Source organism: Bos grunniens, chromosome 19 (assembly GCF_055505025.1).
Source record: "Bos grunniens cultivar Pamir isolate PY7600 chromosome 19, Bosgru_T2T1.0, whole genome shotgun sequence".
Taxonomy (NCBI): domain Eukaryota; kingdom Metazoa; phylum Chordata; class Mammalia; order Artiodactyla; family Bovidae; genus Bos; species Bos grunniens.
This window is the reverse complement of record NC_141183.1, coordinates 33,333,178-33,356,120: the sequence shown is the minus strand read 5'-3', so window position 1 is coordinate 33,356,120 and position 22,943 is coordinate 33,333,178. Positions and strand designations below refer to the sequence as shown.

Genomic DNA, 22,943 nt, shown 5'->3' with positions numbered 1-22,943 from the left:
TTATGCTCAGCTGCTGTCTCCCAGGCTCACATACCCTCATTCTTTCCTGTCTGCTGGGTTTTGCGAGCGATGGTCCCTTTGACAGGGAGTGCCCTTACACTTTGGTTGGCTGTGTTAACTTTCAGTCCTTCTTGGAGACTCTGCTCCTAAGCTCATGGAAAAGGCTGCCTTTGACCCACCTTTCCTCTCCTGGGTGCCTTCTGGAGCACCCTGTGCCCCCTTTGTCATGGGACATAACCAGGGATAAGGTCCTCAACCTGTTACCTGCCTGCCCAATGGTTTACCAGCTCCTCCTCCTTGAGGAAACAGACTGTCTTGTCCATCTTTTATCTCAGCACTTAGCGCCTGGGTAGAGAGTAAGGACTGACTAAATAAACACTCCTTGAACAGTCATCAAAAAGAAGGCGGTGGCTGAGTAGAGAGAATTGGGGGTGAGGTAGGTGGCACAGGGTGTAGGAAGAGGGAGGAGATGGAGAGATAGCAGCAAGTGTGGGGCTGCCAGGGGAGTTTGTGAAACCCCCCATCCCAGAATCCAGACTTCCCTCTAGTGTCTGGGGATCGGGGTTTCAGACCTGTTGATGCATTCCGGATGGGGGAAGAGGCGCTCTGCCTCTCCTGCATGGGGGTCCTTGGTTCGGGTCACACTTGGGACTATATGGACAGCTTTGGGGACAATCTCTACTGCCCACACAGGGAGGATCTGTCTCCTGCCTTCAACCTAAGTACCTGGGCACTTGCTCACAAGGCTGGGACAGGGGCAGAATTTTGGACGTTACTTTTCGTTCTCATTTTCCTTCCTGCCCCCCTCCTCCACTGCCCCCCCACCCCTACCCCCACCCCGCCACCGACATCATGGTCAGATGATGATTCTAACTCCCCCTTGGGTGGCTTCATGGCTTTGAAAGTTAGACCCAGGCCTGCTTTCTACAGACCCAACTAGTAACCACGCAGGAATGCCCCCTTCTCCACCACCCCCACCCCCGGCTCCCATCAGCTAAAGCGAAGGCATTTCAAAGCTGAGTCTCAGAGATTTTTTCTAACTCTGCCCCGACGCTCTGGGGAAAGTCCCAGAAAGAGGAAACGAGGCCTGCCCAGGGCTGCCTATATGCACGAGGAAGGATGGGGAACCGGTGGGAGAGCAGAGTGCCAAGGCGGGGAGCTGTAGGGCCCGCTCGCCGGTGGCCCGGTAACCTCAGGCGAGCCACGTGACCCCAGGTCTCAGTTTAGGAACCTGTAGCAATGGGCCTGACCGCGTCCCTCAGCTGCGAGCGTCGCCACTAGGGAGAGGCAAAGGTTCGCAGACACCCCAACACCCGCTCAGGTCGCGCACGCCCGGACCGGGGAGGGGTGGGAGCGGCCACAAGCTCTGGGCCGGGCCGGAGCGGGCGGGCTCCAGAGGTGACGCCCCCCTCCTCACACCCCCGGCTCCCGGGCCCCTCTTCGCCGTGGGAACGAACCGGCGTCCTGGCCTCTGGTGACGCGGAGCTTCGGAGAGGAGCTCGCGCCGCGAGCGGGGAGCCACGGAGTGGAGCGCCCCCTCCCCGGGCGCCCGGGAGCGCAGACGTGGGCGGCGGCGAGCGGCGGCCCCCCTCCGCTCCCCTCCCCTCCCCTCCCCTGTCGGCCCGGCCGTCCCCTCCCCGCGCGGCGCTCCCGCGTGTGCGGGTGTGTGAGTGCGTGTCTCCCTCGCTCCTCTCGCACACGCTCCGGCACTAGTGCAGGCGGCCAGCGGCGGCTCCGGCTCGCCTGCCCGCCTGCTCCGGCCGCCGCGCCGCCGCCTCTGCAGTCGCAGCCGGGCATGGTGAGTGAGTGAGGTCGGGCCCCGCGCGCTCCCCCGCTCGCTGCCCGACCCCGGCCACGGCCCGCTCCGTCCCTGGGAGCCGGCGGGGGCGCGCGCGCGCGCGGGGCCGGCGGCCGGGGATCAGGCGGCCGGTGCGCCCTGGGGCCGCCGGGCCCCGTCTCGGGAGCGGGCTCCGCGCCCCTCCCGGCCCCAGCCTTGCTCCTCGAGGGCTGCGCGCTCCCTCCCCGCCCGCCGCCCGCCTCCCGGTCGCCCCACCCCGTGACCGGCTCTCCGTCTTGTCCCGCAGGATCCGCCCGGACGGGGCCACGCCGCCGCTGCTCCCGCCGCCGCCCGGAGCCGCGTTTTGGGTCCCGCCTGAGCCGAGCCGCGCGCGGGGCCGCCGCTGCCGCCGCCGGCGGGGGATGGGGCTGCCCAGGAGGCGCGCCGAGCCCGCGGGGGGAGCGCGGAGCCGGCGCGCAGCCTGAACCCCGGCCGCCCGCGCTGGGCTGGTCCGTGCGCACCGCGCGCTGCCGCCGCCGCCGCCGCCCGCCCGCGCCCCGATGGCGCCATCGCCCAGGTGCCGCTGACTGCCCCGCGCCGCCCGCCCGGCCCGCGCGGCCCCCCTCGGAGCCCGGCCGGCCCGGGGAGCGGCCTGCCGCGGAAGCCTCCCGCGCCCTCCCGCCCGGCCCCGCCATGGCGCTGCGGCGCCTCCTGCTGCTGCTGCTGCCGCTGCTCTCGCTCCAGCCCTTGGACCTGCTGCCCGGAGCCTGGGGCGCCCGCGGCCGTGCCGCCAACCGGACCCTGAGCGCCGGCGCCGCGGCCGTCGGGGGCCGGCGGCCCGGGGGCGCCCTGGCCCGGGGCGGCCGCGAGCTGAACGGCACCGTCCGGGCGCCCGGCAGCCCGGAGGCGGGGAGCCGGCGAGGACAGCCAGCGGCGGCGGTGGCGGCGGCCAGCGCGGCCGTCACCTACGAGACGTGCTGGGGCTACTACGACGTGAGCGGCCAGTACGACAAGGAGTTCGAGTGCAACAACAGCGAGAGCGGCTACCTGTACTGCTGCGGCACCTGCTACTACCGCTTCTGCTGCAAGAAGCGCCACGAGAAGCTGGATCAGCGCCAGTGCACCAACTACCAGAGCCCGGTGTGGGTGCAGACGCCCAGCACCAAGGTGGTGTCGCCGGGGCCCGAGAACAAGTACGACCCGGAGAAGGACAAGACCAACTTCACCGTCTACATCACCTGCGGGGTGATCGCCTTCGTCATCGTGGCCGGCGTCTTCGCCAAGGTCTCCTACGACAAGGCCCACCGCCCGCCGCGGGAGATGAACATCCACAGGTGAGAGCGGCCGCCCGGGGTGAGTGGGGGGCCCCGCCCGTCCCCCCAGCCTCTCTCCCGGCTGCTCACCCCTCTTGTCAGGCGTCCCTGTCCTCCTGGCATCTCACCCACCGCCCTCCCAGGGCTGCCTTCACTCTCTTAAGTCAACTTCCCTCCCCTGCCTCTTTGACGGGCAATAAATCAGTCTTCGGCGCCCTCTGCTCCATTTCTTCAGAACCGGGAACGCACGCTTTGGTTGGTAGGGACATTTACAGGGCCAAATAGATATTGGTGGAATCCCAGAGTTTGAGTGTAAGAATTGCGCACCTTCCAATAATCCCGGGTGGGGTTCCAGGGTGCAGGTTTCATGGCAGGTGGGCACCTCGCTGTAGGCGCTTATTGCATTTGGTTTTCTGAATCAAGCCAGAGCAGTCATCTTGGATATAGGGAGCTGAACAGTGTTGGAACCTTACTGAAAAGAGTGTGGACTGAATGTTCCCGGGTGTTTAGAGAGATGGGGGTGATAGGGAAAGGGAGCCTCCTGGGTAAGCAGGAATTCAAATCTGTGCATTCCGTCTTGACCAGGGGCAGATGGTTTCTCTTCATTGCATCCTGTCGAGTAGGATGCTTATCTGCCCTGCTGAGACTGGAGGACTTGTTCTTTTAAGCCCTGTGGGCAGAACTCAGAGTGAATGCTGCTTGCTATGTTCAACCCGGTGGGCACCTTTCACTGCTTACACCAGGGAGGCAGTGGGGGGCTGCCTCCTGCCAAAACTTACGCCAAGGGCTCAAGATATGGTTGTCCAGCGTTCCACCCTGACTGCCTCCCACCCCACCACCCTAGCTTCCGGAGCACCCCTTGGGAGGTCCAAGCCGAGGGAATGGGGAAACCAGGCTCTCTTTACAACTCAGGAAACCATGCACCCAGGGGACACAAGCTCAGCTCTGATAAATGGCTGGACATGGTTCAGCAGAGTCTTTCAAGGAACGAACCCTGCCCTGGAACGTGCCTCCGTTTCTGGCACATGATGTGGGCACTGCCCTAGTCATGGAGACCACCCCCCAGACCAGCCCTCCTTCTGAGTTTGCCTGAAGGCTCCCACCCAGAGTCCTAGAGCTTCAGCTCATCTCTGCACTCGGCTTGTTATCCTTTTAGCCTGAAAACCTTCTTCCCTCACTGCTGAGGACATTAATCACCTGTACCTTGATGAAGAGAGAGAAAGGCAGATAGAAATTTCTGGGCATCTCTTTTTTTCCCCCTGGATACTGAGGGTGTTGAAAAAAGATGATGCTCTGTGGCTGATTTTGAGTCAAAATCCACAAAGTATGAGTACTTGAATACTGACAAACTTGAGTGTTGGAACTGAGCTTCCGAAAGGAGATGGGTTTATCGTCATCGCTCATTAATCCTGAAGCACCGTTGCTCCATCCCACCCCAACCTTGTCTCTCAGGGTATAAGTCAGTGGCTGGAGGGAAAATGATGGAGGAGTTGTGATAAATAGTTTGTGGTCAGTCCTGGTTCTTAAAAGCAGAGGGCCGGGGGGTGAAGAGCAAAATAAGGGCAAGGCATTCTGTCCTTCGGGTTTCATCTGGCAAAGAATCCTCTCTCTTGGCTCCCCTTCCTGAAGCAGGTGTGCGGGGTCCTTATTCCTCTGCTTCTGCCTCCAGGTTCCCAGGGTTGTCCACCTCCGCTTTCTTTGACTGTTCTGGCCTCTCGTCACCCCTTCCAGGCTGGCTGTGGTCTCTGGCTGGCTGATTCCCACGAAGCTTTCTTTGGGTTTCTCTCGTCCCCAGGCCGTTCTTGTCTGCACCCCTTGGGGAAACCTGTCCCTTGTCTTTTCCTCTACCTCTTACTGAGTTTATTCATCATCCTCTGGGAGGATGCAGGTGGCCCAAGGAGGCTGGCGCTGGCCTCTGTCCTGTGGGCTGTGACCTTGGAGGGAGACATCCCTGTTGCCTCACCACACTGAATCCCCAACCCACTCCAAACTAGGGTGACTACTGTGTATAGGGGTGTGCAGCTCAGTGTGATGCTGTGGGGGCCGTTTCTCTCCGAGCTTGGGGGAGAGAGGTAGCCATGGGAAGGGTGATGAGTTTCGGCCCTCAGACCATTATGTAAATGTGGGCTGTTTCTCCCTCAAATTCACCTCCGATTTTATTCAGTTCACAGCACCTCTTCCAGCAGCTGCAGGCTCGCCTGATCAGTGCTTGGGAAGCTGTCGTGTTGATGCTTGTTAGGTAGGGGACAGAGCCTGTCTCTGTGTTTAAGGGGGTGGGGGAGGGGATGGAGCATGAGCGAGCCATCTAGGACACTCCCCGAGTGACCTTGGGCAGATCAGAGAAACTTATTTTTCAGTTCTGGACCACTTAGGCACATCGCAGCCCACCCCAACCTCTCCCTTACCAGGCGTGGCAGGGTGAGTTTGCACATTAGCAGGAGATGCCCACTGACTCCTGGGTGTGCCCACGTGGTACCACCATGCTCCCACTTTGCTTGGAGGTCACTGTTTGCTGTCCCAGGGAGTTTGGGGTAGATTGTCTTGTTTGGCAGGGGAGAAAGAGATAAATATTCACACTGTAATGAGTCCTCCCTGGAGAAAGCGAGGGAGAAGGAATGTGTACTCCTCAGAGGTCCAAGGAGGAGGTGGGACGTGGGCTCTGTTCCGTACTCCTTGAAATAGTTCAGGAAAGGCATTTCCTTTCTGAGACGGCAAAGGTTATTTGACTTGTTCAGCGTATGAGCCTCTGTGAAGATGGTAGATGGGCAGACGGGCTGAACGGGAGGGACGTTTGTGGGAGCGATAGAAGGGTCAAAAGAAGGATGTGCCTCAAGATGGGCCATCTGCCTCCTCGGGTGTCCAAGCCTGGCTGGCCCTCCGCCTGCCCTGCGCGCACCCCTCAGGGTGGGCCTCCCTCTCCCTTCTCCAGCCCCTGCAGGGAGGAACAGATTTAGTCTTTTCCAGAAGTGGTTAGACCTTGCCGTCTGTGTGAGCCATCCCCTTGCGCCCCGAATCTGCAGGGAACCCACCAGCTCTCACACCGAAGCATGTGAGCACGGACTCTCAGCTGGACCCCAGGGCGGGCAGAGAGGTGGCCTTGGGGACCAAAGATGGAGCCGGGCTCTGGTTCTGGAGAGCCCTGGACATCACGCGCCTGCCTTTCCCACCTGGATCCCACTTCCCACCAGGATCTCAGCCTCATCTGGCCCTTTCCTTTGTACCTGCCCAGGCTGAGACTCAAGCTGCCGGACCATAGGTTGTCCCCGGGTCCCCGCTGAGCTCAGTGTTCCCAAACAGCTTTGGCAACGCTTCCCTGGGGCTGTCTGTTCAGTGAGGGCCTGCCGAGGCCTCCAGGGGCAGGGGCTCTGCCCAGAACATGGCTTCAGGGAAGGGCTCCCTGTTGACATTCAGTTCTGAACCAGCCCGCTCACATTCCAACTGGTTCCTTCCTCCTCCTCACCCTGTGTTGATTCATTAGAGTCTTGGAGATGAGAATCATTCTGAGGAACAGTGTGGCTTTTTTTTTTTTTTTTTAATGGCTAGTGAACAGATGGGTCAGGAAGCTTTTAGGATGCTGTAGGTGCAGTGGGTGAGGCCAGAGATGCCCGGGGTCTTCACTTGCCTGCCCAGGGATGAAGGATGGAGGAATTTAAGATGCAGATGGGCGTGGAGAAGTGCTCAGGGCTATGGGAAAAAAAACCTGAGCTGATGTCATTAGGGAAAAAGAAGCGTATTCATGACCCCAGGTAACCTAATCAAAATGGGCCTACATCTTGAGTTCTTCTGCTTATTTCTAGAAACATCAAGGGAACACTGTGTCCTACCTTTTCTGCCTACAGAAATTAATTACAAACCCGAAGAGCCCTGTTTTGTCCGCACAGGCCACGTAATTGCGGCAGTGGGACCACTCTGCCAACTGATTTAGTGAGTTCTCTTCCCAGGTTCCTGGTCAATGAATTGTCAAATCGCTTCAAACACTCCATTTTTTGAAGCACTGTGGGCTGACTAGAATGAATTGATCTAAACCGAGAGTCAACTTGTATTTTGTTTTTATTTTTTTAAACTTCAAATATAGCAGTTTGAGGGAAAGGAAAAAAAAAAAATGCATCTTGCCTTGGACTGAAGGTCTTAGCCTTGCATGTTTTCCATTTTCTTGGAGTTAAAAAAAAAAAAAAAACGCAGAGAGAGAGAAGTGAAATTGTGGAAGAATTTAAGAAGGCTTATGGGAGGAGGGATCAGGGGAAGGATACCAGGAAGACAGAAAGGAGCAAAAATAGGAAAGGGAGGAAGGTGACCAGGTGCCAGAGGTGGATTGCGTTGCCCAGATCCCCAGCTCTTAGTTTCTTCCTGACCCCTGCAGCCACGTGCGCGTGTGTTCAGTCAACAGATGAGCCCTGCCCACTGGCTATTGGCACCGAGCATTTCAAATCATAAAATGTAAGCCTGTTACCTTTGACCCATGAGGCTAAGCAGAGTTCAGTCTTAAATATATATATATATCAATTCAGTCGCTCAGTCGTGTCCGACTCTTTGTGACCCCATGGACTGCAGCATGCCAGTCTTGGCTATGCCGGGTTTTAGTTGCAGCATGTGGGATCTAGTTCCCTGAGCAAGGATCGAGCCTGGGCCCCCTGCATTGGGAGCTCAGAGTCTTAACTACTGGACCGCCAGGGAAGTCCTTAAGCAGAGTTCCTTCTTGAGGGAGTGGGTCAGCCATGCAAAAATCCTGGCACTTGGGGAGTCCTCCCTGGAGCGTTGTTTGCTGTCTTCCTGGGTGCTCCACCCCCACCTCAGCCCTGGAAGGCGTGCACTTATGTCCCCTTTCCTGCCCACACTCAGAGCACGTTCATTTGGAGAAACCTTCTACTGTGGTCCTAAGAGTTGACCCACAGTTTCCGGCTGCTAGGACACAGGAGAAGAAAGAGCCCAGTGCATTGTTTTCAGCCTATTTTAATGAGAGATCAGAGTGAGTATGCAGGTGATTTCAGATCAACTGTGCAGGAAGCAGTGCTTAAGAGCTGAAAAAGTGAGCTGACCAAGAGATGATCCCAGACGGACAGGCCCTGGGGTCTGGGAGAGAAGGGAACTACTCAGAAAGAAGCTTCCTCTTCCTAACTCCTCTGCCTGGTTCTCCATGGTCTGAAGGGATGGTCCCAAGGTCTTCAGTTTGGCTCCTTCCCTAGAATCAGTGAGAATCCCCACTGAGTGGTGGCAGGAGCTCCCAGCCCCTGGCTGCTGGGTATCATCACTGGCCTTCTCTGCCACCCCCGTCCCTCCGCTCAAAGTCTCGCAGAAGCTTATTTTTGAAATTAGGATGAATTCAAGTGCATTTTGTCTTACATCCCTTGACAATATATATCCCATGGACCCACAGAGTTATGGTTTGAACTTCCTAGTGTAAAGACCATCTCAGATGGATGATGGGGAACGGAACTGTAATGGACTTGATGAGGGCCTGGGTTGCGTTCATTTTTGTGCGTGTACTCAGTCTCTCAGTCGTGTCCAATTCTTTGTGACCCCACTGGCTGTAGCCCACCAGGCTTCTCTGCCCATGGAATTCTCCAGACAAGAATACTGGAGTGGGTTGCCATTTCCTTCTCCAGGGGATCTTGCCAACCCAGGGATCAAACTCCTGTCTTCAGTATTTCCTGCACTGGCAAGTGGATTCTTTTACCACTAAGCCCAAGTTTATGTTTGAAATACATTTAAAAATGTGATTCTCACCCCCCACCTCTATCTTAGGAAACACCTACCTTTTATTTCTCCCCAGGTCACATTTATGACTCCACACTGCCAGCGACTTCATTTTCAGATGCTGCAGACAGGGACGGGGGCTTGGTGGGAAGGTTTATCAGTGCCCTCTCAGAAGGTCTCAGTTCCTTGGGCTTGAGCAGGCTTATTTATCACCCATTCAGGGCACATTGCTAACCTCATCTATCTATCTATCTATCTATCTATCTATCTATATATATATATTTAAATTTCTGGAAGTAAAACCAAAATGTTCTGAAAAGTCAGAGTAGTACTTTCTTTTCTTTTGTCATCCATGGGCGCAGAACCAGAGAGTTTTTATTGCAGTCTAGTCATTTAACTTAGCTCTCTAATTTTGTAAGCCAAGCAGCTGGAGACCAGGGAGGCCAGATGACAATGCCAAGGGTCCCCAGGGAGGGAATGAATGATCTTGAACTAGAAGGTGCTGGTGTCCTGGGCCACCAGGTCAAGCCTTATCTTCTCACCCAGTGGAAAATCTCTTCTATTTTACTTTATGTACGTGTGTCTTAGTCATCGCCAGATAACTTTCAGATATTTAGAGACGTGAGTGACAGCCTTCTCCCTCCTCCTACTTCCCTACATTTTTTTTTTTCAAGCCCTTTTCTCATTCATTTTTTTCCATCCACTAAAATGACTTCCATTCACTTCCTTGGTCCCTGGCAGTTTCTCCGAATTCCTTTGTAAAGGGCAGTACCCTGCTCTGAGGTTATTATTATGATCCTTTAATAAGAGCTGAGTAATGCAGACCATTTGAAGAAGGAAAATACAGCACAAGCCAAAGAGTTGTGAACCAGAGCAATGGGTCGTGGATAAAACTATGGGCAGAAACCTGTAATTAAACACACGGGCTGTAAATGCCTTCTATCTCTCCCAGCGATGGGTGGGGATGCTGGAACCCACCAGGTAGATGCACGTTTCAGTTTTTGCCAGAGACCAGAGCACCCCTGATAGCTCAGTTGGTAAAGAATCCCCCTGCAATGCAGGAGACCTCGGGTTGATTCCTGGGTTGGGAAGATCTGCTGGAGAAGGGATAGGCTACCCACTCCAGTATTCTTGGGCTTCCCCTGTGGTTCAGCTGGTAAAGAATCTGCCCGCAGTGCAGGAGACCTGGGTTCGATCCCTGGGTTTGGAAGATCCCCTGGAGAAGGGAATAGCAACCCACTCCAGTATTCTGGTTTGGAGAATTCCATGGACTGTATAGCCCATGGGGTGGCACAGAGTCAGACACGACTGATTGATTTTCACTTTCAGAGTGCCCCCAGACATCCCTTGGCCCCCAAAGTGGGTGATTTCAGGTCTGTCCTCCAGGACGGCTCCTGCATGTAAGACAGCTCTATGAGCCACGGAAGCACCTTCATTGGTGCTCATCTTGCTCTTTCTCAGCTCTGGGCCGAGACACCACAGGGCCAGGGTGCTTATAAATTGAGGGGACCAGAGAAGCTTTGAGGAGGATGACTGATGAAGCTGGAAACTTGGGTTCCATCATTCTGTTGAAATTCACCTCTGTGGTTTGCAGTTTGGGGTTTTTGCCCACAACATGCCCAAGTCCTCCTGGAAAAGAAGCAGGATGTACCTGTCCTTGTGTGTCATCCTTCTCGGTGGTCGCCTTGGGAAGCCACCTGCTGATTCTTCCCCAGAAATTTTCGCCGCGGTTCCTCTCTTGGAAGTGCTTTCAGAGCCCATGTGTGTTGTTTTGACTTTTCATCACACTAGCATATTTTTATCCTCCTAGGGTAGATGGTTATAAGCATCGATGTCGTGGGGCTGAGGCTGATGAATGAAAGAGGTGTTTGGCTGGTTACCGATCAGAAAGGAGGGAGACCCGCTTGCCCAGGGGCTGCGTCAGCTGCCTCCAAAGGCAGATTCCCAGAGGAGGCATCCCGGTACTAAATGCATTCGAGTCCTCTGCTCGTGATGACTGCTAGGAAAGGGCCCCTCCCTACATGGAAGGGTGATTACTGCCCTTAAGAAAAACAGCTTTGTGTTCTCACAATGTGTCTCAGCAGACAGCAGAGGAGCTGGGAGAGGGGAAAAAAGGGGGTTCAATGTGTAGCAAAGGGCTCAAATAACCACCCAGAAAAGATTAAAAATGGTCTCACATTTCTGCATGAGATAGTAGACAGGTAGCCCAACTTTCCTAGTTTGATTCTGAGGGTAAAGGGACCCAATTTCTTTGGGATGCATGCGGCCAGGCATGGGAGTCAGAGCCGGGTGCCTGCCATGCTCTGACTTCCCTCACCTCCATCAGAAATGCCAGCACCTCTGCAGTTTGGCACTCAGATGAGGTCACCGCTTGGGCTACACAGCCACTGATGAAGCAGAAGTGTTTGCAAGCATAGAAAGATGGGGTTTCCGGTGAGCGTTGCTGGGAGAGTCCTCGCGTGATAACTGCGCCTCCCCAGACCCCCAAAAGTACATTCGTTCCATGGGGTTGATCACAGAAATGGAGCCAGGATGGGGCAGGCTGAGTTTAAGGGCAGGTGACAAGGAGCCACCAGGTGTAGCAGTTGTGGTCAAGTCTTGTTTCTCTTTGGTGCTGGGGAGGTGGTGGGCTGCGCTGCTGTGGGTGGGGCAGGGTGCCTTCTTCTCAGTTGGGAGCCAGTGGGTGCTGAGGGGCTGGGGCAAAGCCTCTGCTCCCACCAGCTCCATACGGTCACTCTGGAGCACTCTGGGAGGGGTCAGTTCTGCTCTGCGGCTGGCCGTGCCCCTCCCTCTGCTCAGGCATCCAGAAGTGTCTCCCTGGAGCTTCTGACGCACGACCGCATCACCCGTCACTCCAGAAAGCCGATGTTGAGGACCTGAGAGCTCAGTTAGGTGAGGACTCAAGGTCATGTGGATGAAGCAGGGGTTGCAGGGGATGGGGAAATACTCAGAAGAGCACCCCTCCTCCAGGACTTCCCTCTGTACCTGGCATCCTGTGTGAGCTCACTGCATCCTTTTACCACCCTGAGTCTGGAGCCCGTTTAACAGATGACAGAATCAACTCAGAGAGGCTTAGTAACTTGCCCAAGATCATACAGCTAGTCCTTAGCTGGCCACTGTCTCCTTTGCGGGCCAGCAGGTCACCTGGCTCTCACCTTCCTGAACATAAATGAGTCAGTGATGCTTAGACTACTTGAGAAAGCAAAGAAATTGTCCCCTGTTGTTATTCAGTCACTCAGCTGTGTCCAGTTCTTTGTGACCCCATGGACAGCAGCACACCAGACTCCCCTGTCCTTCACTATCTCAGAGTTTGCTCAAACTCATGTCCATTGAGTTGATGATGCCATCCAACCATCTTATCCTCTGTCGCCCCCTTCTCTTCCTGCCCTCAATCTTTCCCAGCATCAGGGTCTTGTCCCCTGAGATGTGTCATTTCTGTAAGGGACTGGAGAATGAATGACCTAAGGACCGGGGTACCTCGAACCTGGGCTGGTGGCCTCACTTGCATTGCATGCAGGCATAAGGCACCCGAGGCAGTGAAAAGGGCTTCTCTTCGAGAATGGATTATACTGGTGGAGGATTGTGAAGACAATACCAAGAAAAGGTAAAAAGTAAAAACACACAAAAACACACTGGTTTTAATTGGGAAAAAAAAAGACCATAAAACAACTTCTCCCTTAAACCATTGCAATATTGAAAGGACGCCCCCAGAGCAATTCTGCAGGAGTCCTGGCTCCTGAGAGGAAAGAAGCGATTTGAGGGGCGAGAGGATGGACCTCGCGCCATTCTCAGTTTTAATTACAAAGATGTACAGCTCACAAACAGCTCCATTTATCACAGCTCCCCACTCTGCCCCATTTATAACATCGAGCACAGCACTCGCCAGACCCAGAATCCCGGCCAGCTCACCCTGCCTCCCCGCTCTACTTCTGCTCTTTCTCGTCTCGATGTTCTGCGCCTTGCGTTCTCATTCCTCAGTCTTCACTGGAGTTTCTCTGCTTCTCCAGGCCTCAAGCCCTCTGTCCTGAAAAGCCCATGAAAAGGAAAGAGCCCTGGGTTTTGCTCTCTAGCTTCAGCCATCTTGACCGCTGGCGGTGGTCATGGTCATGGTCACAGCCATGGTGGTGGTCCCTGGCAGAGCTCACATTCCTGGGTCTGCAGCTTAGGTCCTTAGCCCTCTGATCAAGGCAGGTGTGGGAGCGTGGAGGTTTCTGGGCACTGTTTGCAGCCCCTACCCTGGTCAGAGGGGCAGGAGAACCCTGGACCCTCTTTCCCTGGAGCCACTGTCCCCACCTCGGGACCTGTGGAAGCTGAGTTCCAGCCGGGCTCTGGGTGGCCACGCACTTGGCCCCGTTCCCCAGCGTTTGGAAGGGGAGTCACAGCTTTCTGCAGGCTTCACAAACACTCTCATTCTTCCTTGCTTTTTTGGCATTTGGTCTCGTGTACTGTTCCCATTAGCTCCGACATTAAAGTCTCATTACTTAGGACATCTGTCCTCTGGACAGAGTCGCCATTCCCTCAGCCAAATATCCTCTTCTGGGAAGGAGGCTTCCCACCCAGACAGTCAACACTTCCCTCTTCCTTCCATCCTGCTGGTCCAACGAAGAGGGATTTGAACCCTGGGAGTAGGGGCCAGAGTGAGAAGGAGGGGAATATGTCCAGAACCCATCCACCATCCCACCTACCCCGGACTCTGAGGTCCTGGGGTACAGACCCCCGGGATCTGGGGTAGGGAGGGGGCCGAACCCCATACTAGCAAAGAAGATGTGTCCAGGAGAGCTTTGCTCCCTCAGTCCTCTGATCAGCCTCGGATCCTGTCGGTAGGGCCTCTGGCCTCGGTCACCCCCATGTCTGGGCAACTGAAGGTGGCCCTATGTTAACCAGCCCACGTGCTGAAGCTGCTCCAGAACTTTTGGAAGAATCTGGACTCCAGTCTCCCTCTTGGATCTTCTCTGCCTTTTTACTGTATCCTGAGAAGCCTGCCTGAACATTCCCAAGAATGCTGTCCCGTTGGCTTGGAAGGCTCTTCAGGCTAAGGGAACTCACTCAGCTCTTCTGTTCTCAGATCCTCAACAGCCAGCTTCTTACCCACCTCTGGGCCAGTGCCCCCTCCCCCACCCCGGGCATCTGCGAAGAGAACCCGGCTTTCAGCAGAGGATCTGCCGCTTCTCCGTCTTTTAAGTCACATCATTAAAATGTTGCTTCTTGTTCCTTTCGGTGTCTTTGACCACCACGGCCTCTGTCTCCATCTGTCCTTCTTTTGATTCCTCCTCTGTTGAGAGTCCTTTTATTCCTTTGCTTGCTTCCTCTAGTCCTCCTTCTTAAACTTGTCCTGTCCTGCTGTAACTTCATTAGACTGCATCGATTCAGACTCTGCTAATTCAAAATTTATCCAAATGGGACCTCGGCGAAGTTGCTTTTCTTTTCTCTTATCTGATAAAAAGCTGATGAACAGATTAATAACTCAGATGAGACCACAGGGATGGTACGGGGTGCATCCACCAGCCAGAAAGACAGACTGTGTTCAAGCGGGCTCTTCTGCAGACAATCGGCATGCTAATTACAAATCATTCTTATCTCTTCAATAAAGTAGCTCTCCGAAGATCAATTTTTTTTTTTTTTTAGCCTAGTTGGTAATCCTGCAATGGCCCAGGAAGCAGTAAAAATGCATTTCCTTTCAAGTGTGTTATAATTTCCACGTCTGTGTTATTGAGTGGGATTACTAGCCTGCCCCCATTTCTGCTGGATTGGTGATGCTTGCCCGTCGAGCTGCTTCAGATTCCCTTTTGAATTCCCTCTGGGGGCTCCCACTAATTTCCCTTCTTTTTGTTTTCTGTTCTTTTGTATTTCCCTGAGGTTTTAGAATCCGTAAACTCTCTCGCTCTCAGCTTTGATGGATTATGCCACCACGTGGGGCTCCCCTCACTCCCTTGGGCCACAAGATGACCAGCTGGGCATGAGAGGTTAGGGACCTAGAAGCAGACAGGATGGCTGGCCCTGTCTCTGGGTTTAAGAGGACAGAGATCTCTGTCTTGCCTCCATCCGTTCTTTCCCTATTATCTGTTCCTGCATCTCCGTCCCGACACCACTCTTTGAACTGACCAGGCAGCATTGCACCCACTGTAGGACAAGATAGGATGTCCCTGTTATTGTTCAGTGGCTAAGTCTTGTCCGACTCATTCTGAAACTCCATGGACTGCAGCACGCCAGGCTTCCTTGTCCTTCACTCTATCCCAGAGTTTGCTCAAACTCGAGTCCATTTGGCACACCACTCCAGTGTTCTTGCCTCGAGAACCCCATGGACAGTATGAGAAAGGATATCTTTAGAGGCATCCTTACAGGAAAGGACCTTGGCCTCTTTCCCTTGGCCTGCTTTGGTGGCTCTCGAGGGACCCCTAGCTAAGCCCCCTTCCTCTCACTCCTGGAGGTCAGCATCTGTCTTTCTATGCCTTAGAGCGTTTCCTGAAGATAGGAAGCAGGCTCATCACAACTTCTGTCACTTTCTGTGCCCATGACCATGGGTGAGCCCCTTAGCGCTGCTCTGGCCTGTTGCCCTGCTCTGGGGTGGGAGACTCTCCGGTTGTGGAGGCGTGTTCTTCTCCAGCCCCTTCTGTTCTCAGCACACCTGAGAGGCTCAGGTCCACAGAGATAACTCGTGTCCTTAAACACGCGGCAGCCCTGGGCTGAAGGAGAAAATGCATTTTCCTCGCACACTGCACTCATATAAGAATGCTCTCTGCATGTGGCCTCCTGTGAATGCTTGTCTTTAACATCTTAAACTCATGGACCCTCTTGGTTCCCAGGGGCAGATGACACATTTCAGTGCCTCCCCCTGTGGGCGCCAGATGTGTCTAGAGCTGGGGCTCCCTTTCCCCCTGGAGGTGGTACGTTCTCTTCCTCGGATGCAATTCTCGTTCAGTTAATTCTTGTGGGAAGCCAGTATTGACTTCCTTCTGAGGTCTGCCCACTGGAGCATGGGCTTCCCTGGTGGCTCAGCTGATAAAGAATCCACCTTCAATGCAGGAGACCCCAGTTTGATTCCTGGGTCAGGAAGATCCCCTGGAAAAGGGATAGACTACCCACTCCAGTGTTCTTGGGCTTTCCTGGAGTCTCAGTCAGTAAAGAATCTGTCTGCAATGCAGGAGACCTAGGTTCAATCCCTGGGTTGGGAAGATTCCCCTGCAGGAGAGCCTGGCAACCCACTCTAGTATTCTTCCCTGAAGAATCCCCAAGGACAGAGGAGCCTGGTGGGCTACAGTCCATGGGGTCACAAACAGTTGGACACGACTGAGTGACTAAGCACAGTGGAGCAACCTCCACCCTTGGGTACCCCACCCTTTCAATAGTTGCATTGATGTGAACTTGAACTTGGAAATGGCAATAATGTTTATAATTTTTTTTTTAAGAAAGAAGGAAAGAAGAAAGAGAAAAGAAAACAAAGAAAAAGGGATGTAGGAAGAAGAAAGAAAAAGAATAACCGAATCTTTTGCAGAAAATGTTGCCCTGGTCCGTCTAACCCATTTGCCCTTTTAATGCCTGGACAGAATCCTCGTTTTGCTTTTTGCACCCTAGTGCAAGCCTGACTTGTGATGGTCTCGCAGGGAGGAATGGGCACTCAGCACTTGGCTTGCAGAATCCAAGTTCAGAGTTTGGCAAAGCTGGTGTGTGACCAGGTGCATTTCTGACCTCAGGCCTGAGTGGAAAATACGGGCTGTAGGTGGTCCCTTCCAGAATGACCCGCGGCCACAGGCCCGCCATGTGGCTCCCTCTCCACGGCAGGCGTTTTGCCGTCTGGCTTGCCTGAGTCAGCTGCCCGGCTCCTCTCTTCCACCTGTATACACGTGCTTTCCTTGTGGTTCTGTTGGCTGAGGCTCTGTAGACCCTGGGAGGTTGTATTTGGATTTATTTATTAGTCAAGTATTTAAGTAGTACTTACAAGGTGCCGGGTTCTGTTCTAAGTGCCCTACAAATACAAACTTATTTAATCCTTGTAATAACCCTAAGAGGTGGACGTTATTTTGAGACCTTAGTATTTCGGCCTTAGTTTTTCAATAAGGACACAGAACCTCAGGGCACTTAAGCAGCCACCTCATGATCACCAGTATCCTGAAAGTGAAGTGAAAAGTGTTAGTCACTCAGTCATGTCTGACTCTTTGTGACCCCATGGACTAGAGCCCTCCAGGCTCATCTGTCCTTGGAATTCTCCAGGCAAAAATACTAGTGTGGGTAGCCATTCCCTTCTCCAGGGGAATCTTCCTGACCCAGGGATCGAACCTGGTTCCCCTGCATTGCAGGCAGATTCTTTACCGTCTGAACCAGCAGGGAAGACCCACCAATATCCTGAGTTGTCAGAATTCTGACCCAGGTAGTCTGGCTCCAGACTCCCATATTTAGCTAGTAGGTTATACTAGCTTCCTCTTGCCTCTCCTGTAGATTTATGCCTGTGCTTATAGCAAATCGAGAAGATGACTCCAGCAGTATCAACAATAAGAGCAGCGGCAGGTTCATTTATTAGCTCGTCTATCACCTGGCTGCCCAAGTGGTCCTGCTAACAGATCTTGGTAGCATTTCCACTTTCCCATTTCCTAAGGGTAGCTGCCCTTCACCCATTCAGATCTTTGATGGATGCTCAGACAATCCTAAATGTTTCCGAAAAAGTCTGCACGTAGTGTAGATGCTACCGAATTTCCTAGGCCTGGGTAGATTTTCACGTGATTCGTGAGACAAGGGTGGTGCGTGGGGAGGAGACACTATTACGGATGAATCACGGTTCCCTGGGATGTGCGTCGACTCTGTGCCGGGCCTGAGGCTGGCCGTGGGGGACAGGTGCCCACGGGGTTGCAGGGATTGCCCTGCTGGCCTGAAAAGCAAAGCAGGCCAGCTGAGCTTTCCCTTGCTAAGTTCGGCCGTGGTTATTGGCCGTGATGAATTCCGACTGGGCCGGGGACAACTCGGACCTGGGGAACGGCTGGGCGCAGATGCACAAACATTGTTATCACAACAAAAGAGATTCTCGCTATCCATTCGGAGCCTCTGTGTATGTGGAGAGCAGTCTTGTGCACACACAAAGCTGGCAGCTGTGTTTTTCAAGTGGACTGTGAGAGAACCAGGAAAAGGAGAACTGAATCAAGCCATTCTCCTTGGTCCATGTTTATTAAAAATATATTCACTTCAGTTGTCTGGAGTGTGTGTTTCAGAGGATAAAAGCACCCTGGCTGCCCAGCAGATAAGGATGAAGCTGAGGGGAGAGAGGATGCTGGCTATTTCCTGAGTGGCAGGGTCGAGTAAAAGCTCAGTCATCCAGGACTCAAATAACCAGGATATTTCATTTAACCAGAGTAGAGCGTCTACCCTCTACTTTTAGGAGAAATAGCGCAGAAGTAGCAATCAGAATTGTCCATGGTTTGTTCCGCAGTTTTTATAGGAATTCCATTTCCCAGCTTGTCTCCATCCCACTGAGTCTTCTCTGTGAAGAGAACTAAAGATTAGGTTGGTGGCCCTCTCATGGAAGAACCTTGCATTTTTTATAAGTAATTATATTCAGTATACTCTACTTAATTAGGCAGGAATGCTTTTAGAAAATTCTTCAAAAACAAGAGTGTTCTCATTAGTCGCTAGGAATAAAAAAACGTTAACCAGAATAGCTTATTCATGGAATAGTTCATCTGTTTGGCCTTTTATCATCCCTATCCGAAAGCATAATTTTTTTTTTTTCCTGCTCCTCCAGAAAAGAGAAAGGTCCTGATTAAGAGTCTCAACTCTCCGGCTTGCCTTGCTCTTGGTACTGAATAATGTACTGAACACCAGCTAGACTGATTTCCCCCCTTCCGTGGTGTTTATGTGGCCCTGAGAGCCAGAGACATGGCAGAGGCAGAAGGCTGGCCTCCATTTGTTCTGCTTCAGCAAGCAGAAATATACATGGGATCTTCATGGAAAGTATGTGAATTGAGATCAAAAAGACTTTTGAGATAAACTAAGTGTTCCTAGCTTCCCCACTTCATCTAAGGGGAACCTAAGTTTTCCTTTCTGCTCAGTGAGTGATGATCAGGACAAAACAGTTCCAGGTATTTTATAGGGCACTCTTTTGCCACGTTTGTTTTCAAACTTGGAAACTCCGCAAAGTCCTGGGACTTCTGGATGGAGGGCAAGAACTCTGTAGAGTAGGGCTTGTGCAGAGCAGGGGTCTAATGAAGTGTACTGGTGTTCTACTCAAGGGTTTCATTTGGTGGAAGATTGCCTGCTAGCACAATGTAAAACCTTCCATTGCTGTTGATTTTGATGGTGATGACTCACTGAGGTGAATAGAAACGGGCAGTTGGGTGACCACTGAGTTCTGTCTGGGTAGATTTTTCTACTAAAGATTGAACACTGTACAATGTCATATTCAGAGACCATTGTAGGAAAAAGTAAGTAGTAGGTGAAAAATAAGTATGATTAAGTGATGGAGGATTGGAAGGAAGATGGATGGATGGAGGATGGATAGATGGAAGGATGGATGGATGAACTGATGGAAGGATAGGTAGGTTGATGTTTGGGTAGATGGATGGGATGGATGGATGAATGAATAGACAGACAAATGGGTGAATGGATACTTCAGTGGTATAAAGTCAGCCTCTGTAGTTGAACCCATTTACATTTGAAATCTGGATTTACCGCTTATTAGCTGTGTAACGTTCAGAGTTAGAGTAGGAGAGGTTCAGAAAAAGAACGAGACTGGCATTCTACAGGAACAGATCACCTTTAATGAGGTGAGAAGGGGCAGCAGTCAGATTAGCGAGCTGCTGTACTTATCTAAGAAAAGAGTAAGTATATATAGGGATGTATGTAGAAAGCTCCTGTCTTAAGGGGGCCTGTTCTTCTCCAAGGTTGCTGGGAGTAGTTATCTCTTAAACAGCTGGGGCAAGGAGTTCTGGAGATCAGCCAGAGGCTGGGCTGGCTTGGAGCTGGGCGTAATCAACCTAAAGTCTATTTTTTTCTTTGGGTGAGAAAGTTCTTTGTTTTGCCTAGAATGGTGGGGAGGACCTGCAGGGGAGTTTTAACTCCAGGCTACCTTGAGCCATGTAACTTTCCTTCAAGCTGTGTGACCTTGGGCAAGATATCTAACATCTCTTAGTCTTAATTTTCTCATCAGTAAACTATGGTTACCAATAGCACCTACTCTATAGGGTCCTTTTGAGGATTATATAAGATCACACATCAGAGAGTTTAGCACTATGTCTGGCACATAGTAATTGCTCAGTAAATTAAAGCCTTTAATTTCCCAAGCTGGCGGGACTATGAAGCAGAGTTATAACCAAGGTTTTCTTTACTTTTCTAATGTTAGGAAATCATTTGCCATTTTGAGACAGATTTCATGTCTTGAATGCAAGTAGCACATATCAGAATGTTGACTGGGCTTGGTCCCTACAGGGGTTGTGATAACTCAATACTTAGGAAAATGCAAACTCACTTTCCTTCCTTGAGACCACTGACAACATTAACCAAGGTGTTAAGCGAATGAATAATTGGTCTTGACCTGAACCACGCATAGACTAATTGTTTCTCCACGCCCAAATATTAACTGGCATTTGCTAAATTAGCAGACTCAGCTAGAAAGACTGGGAGAACTCATTCAAGCTGACAATTCCTGGGAAAGTGAGCAGAAGGACATCAGGACTCCAGCAAAGAAGCCCTGAGTTGAAATTTCAGTTCCATCAATGTTTCGGTCCTAGAATTAGCCTGAGCCTCAGTTTCGTGTTTAAAATTGGGGTAACCGTAGCTGCGAAGGTTCCAGGTTTGGTAAAGGCACGATGCTGGATGAGGCAGGTGAGGCCCTTAGAACCCGTTCAGTGTTCTCCACGTGTAAGATGCAACTCAGTTCAGCAGATGGTTAACACACAAACAATGAGTCCTGAAGAACATGAACATTTCCTGGCTTGAGTGATCAGAATGACTGTTTTCCCTGCTCAGATTTGCTGCCCAATTAATTAACTCTCCCCTGCTTGCCACACATTCACAGACGCCAAGGAATCCATGTGCGGCGAACCAAAACAATTAGGTAGATAATTCAGGCAAAAAGCATCGCTTTGTTTCCTGTATCCAGATACTGCAGTGAAGTGGCTCTGGGGGAGGGGGAGGTTGGGGAGTTGGGATGAGCAGGACAGAGAACCAGATTCTTCAAGTTCTTAAATTAGAACCTCTGTAGTCGGCATGGGGGGCGGGGGGTGGGGCTGCCCTTGGCTGGGAACCAGCTTCAGTCCTCACTGGCCAGTCTCTCTCTCCCCCCTAGATTCTCTTTCCCCGGGAAGGTCTCTCTCTGATCCCTTCTCCCCATCTCTTGCCTTCTGGATCTCTTTCTTTCTCTGAGTTTCTCTTTGACTCTGTGTCCCATTTTCTCTCTGGCTCTGTCTGCCTGCCTGTTTCTGACCCTTTGATTCCATTCCCTGCCCTGCTCCCTGTCTCACTGTCTCTGTTTACTCCCTCATCTCTGAATCTTGCCCTCTGCCTCTCTCTGGCTCTGAGGCTCTGACTCTCTTCCCATCTATTTGGCTCCCTTTCTGTCCATCTCTCCCCGACCCCCACTTCCTTTCCCTCTCTGTCTCTACCTCTGTCCCTCTGTTGCTCCCTTGCTCTCTCTCTCTCACTGTCTGACCTTCTCTCTCCCCTTCTTCTGAGTCTCTGCCCCTTCCTCCGATCCCTGAAAGAAACGGCCGCTCTATCGCAAAATCCCCTTCATTCTTCCTCAGTGACCAATTTTCTTTCCTACGGTGAGAAAGTAGCTCAGGCCTTAACCCATTTCCTCCGGCGTATCCAAATTAATTAGGTGAGGCTGGGATCGCACATTTCAGAATTAGAGTAATATTTATTGAGCACCCTGGAGAGAAGGAGATGGAAAGTGGAGAGGAACAGGAGTGAGGAGGGAGGTCACCGATCTGAGGAGCTGAGACAAGGGGGTGTGAGGTGGTGGACGGGGGCCCAGCACCATCCAGGAACAAGGACCACCTTTCTGACTGCCCGAGGACGCCGGGCAGGGGGGAACCCTAGTAGGGGCGGTGCTCAGGAGGCAGAGAAGCCTGCTGTGGGCGTGGCCTCCTCGGAACCACACAGGGCTGGGTCCCTGCAGCCTAGCTAGCCTGTCTGTTCAGCACACGTCCTTCTCCTTTGACTGGGCAGCCCAACGCAGCCCTGCCAACAGGCCACCTGGAGAGGGTATCACGCAAGTCATTACCTTCAGGAGGAGACAGCTTGGCTGTAACCCAGTTAGAACTCCTCCAGCAGCAAGCAGGGATGCTCTGGGGCGCCTGATGTTCTCCAGAGAGGCATCTTGCCCTTCACTTCTCAGCCCTCAGCATCAGCATGGCTTCTCAGGATTGAGTACCAAGAGCCACCCCTTACCCACCCCCAACAAATCCCAAGAGTCCTGATTGCAGGTTGAACATCTCTTCTTGGCCAGGTCCTCCTTGGCCAATAAGCCTGGAGTGAATCTGCTGTGGGTTTGCCATTTACACTGTCCATATGGACCGAAAGGATGCTGGGTTGAAAGCCCTACAAAGGCTGGGACGGAGATACTCTTCGCTCCTTTCTGTCTTTGAATAATGGCCGAGCAATGTGCCAAGACCCAGAGATACACTGAACGGGTCAGACACACAAGATCCCCTGAATTTCAAGATGTTCGTCTCAGTGTTGCCAGCCCTGCTTGTCCCAGAGCCCAGTCCAGTGTCCCATCTTGGTAGATATTGCAGGAACTAGATTGCATTGAGCGTTAATCAAAGACCTACTTCACATAGTGCTATGTACATGTGGCTCAGAGTTTCTCAACCTCGCCAGCACTTTGGGTGGGATAATTCTTTGTGGGGGTGGGTGGGGGGAGGCTGTCTTATGCAGTGTGGGATGTTTAGCAACATCCTCGGCTTCCGCCCACCAGTTGCCAATCGACTTCCCTCCCCAGTTGTGTGACAATCAAAAAATGTCACCAGACATTGCCACATGTCCCCTAAGGGGCAAAATCACTGTCATTCACGTAGATTTAGTCTTGACTTTCCGAAAACATGGACTTAACCACTTGACTCTGTTTCTTCTTCATAGATTTCCTTCGTAGATAAGAACTTGAGAGGCAAGATAAACACAGAAAAAGAATGTAAACTTTTTTTTTTTTTTGGTAATAGTCGCTTTATTGAGAT

The 22,943-nt window shown here is 52.5% G+C and overlaps 1 protein-coding gene across 9 annotated transcripts in view; it reads left to right on the top strand.

Moving 5' to 3' along the window:
- The first annotated feature begins 1,458 nt into the window (after positions 1–1,458).
- SHISA6 (shisa family member 6) overlaps positions 1,459–22,943 on the top strand; it is a 262,969-nt gene continuing 241,484 nt past the window's right edge. For 7 of the 9 annotated variants that reach the window (XR_015147875.1, XM_086358831.1, XM_086358830.1 and 4 more), the window contains exons 1-2: positions 1,459–1,798; positions 2,085–3,111. Coding sequence is in view for 8 of the 9 variants with exons in the window: in XM_086358831.1 (XP_086214957.1) it covers positions 2,471–3,111 (641 nt within the window). In the remaining variant the exon portion in view is untranslated. Of the gene's footprint in view, positions 1,799–2,034; positions 3,112–22,943 lie in introns of those variants that run through there. The other 2 variants (XM_086358835.1, XM_086358829.1) reach the window with 2 other exon arrangements.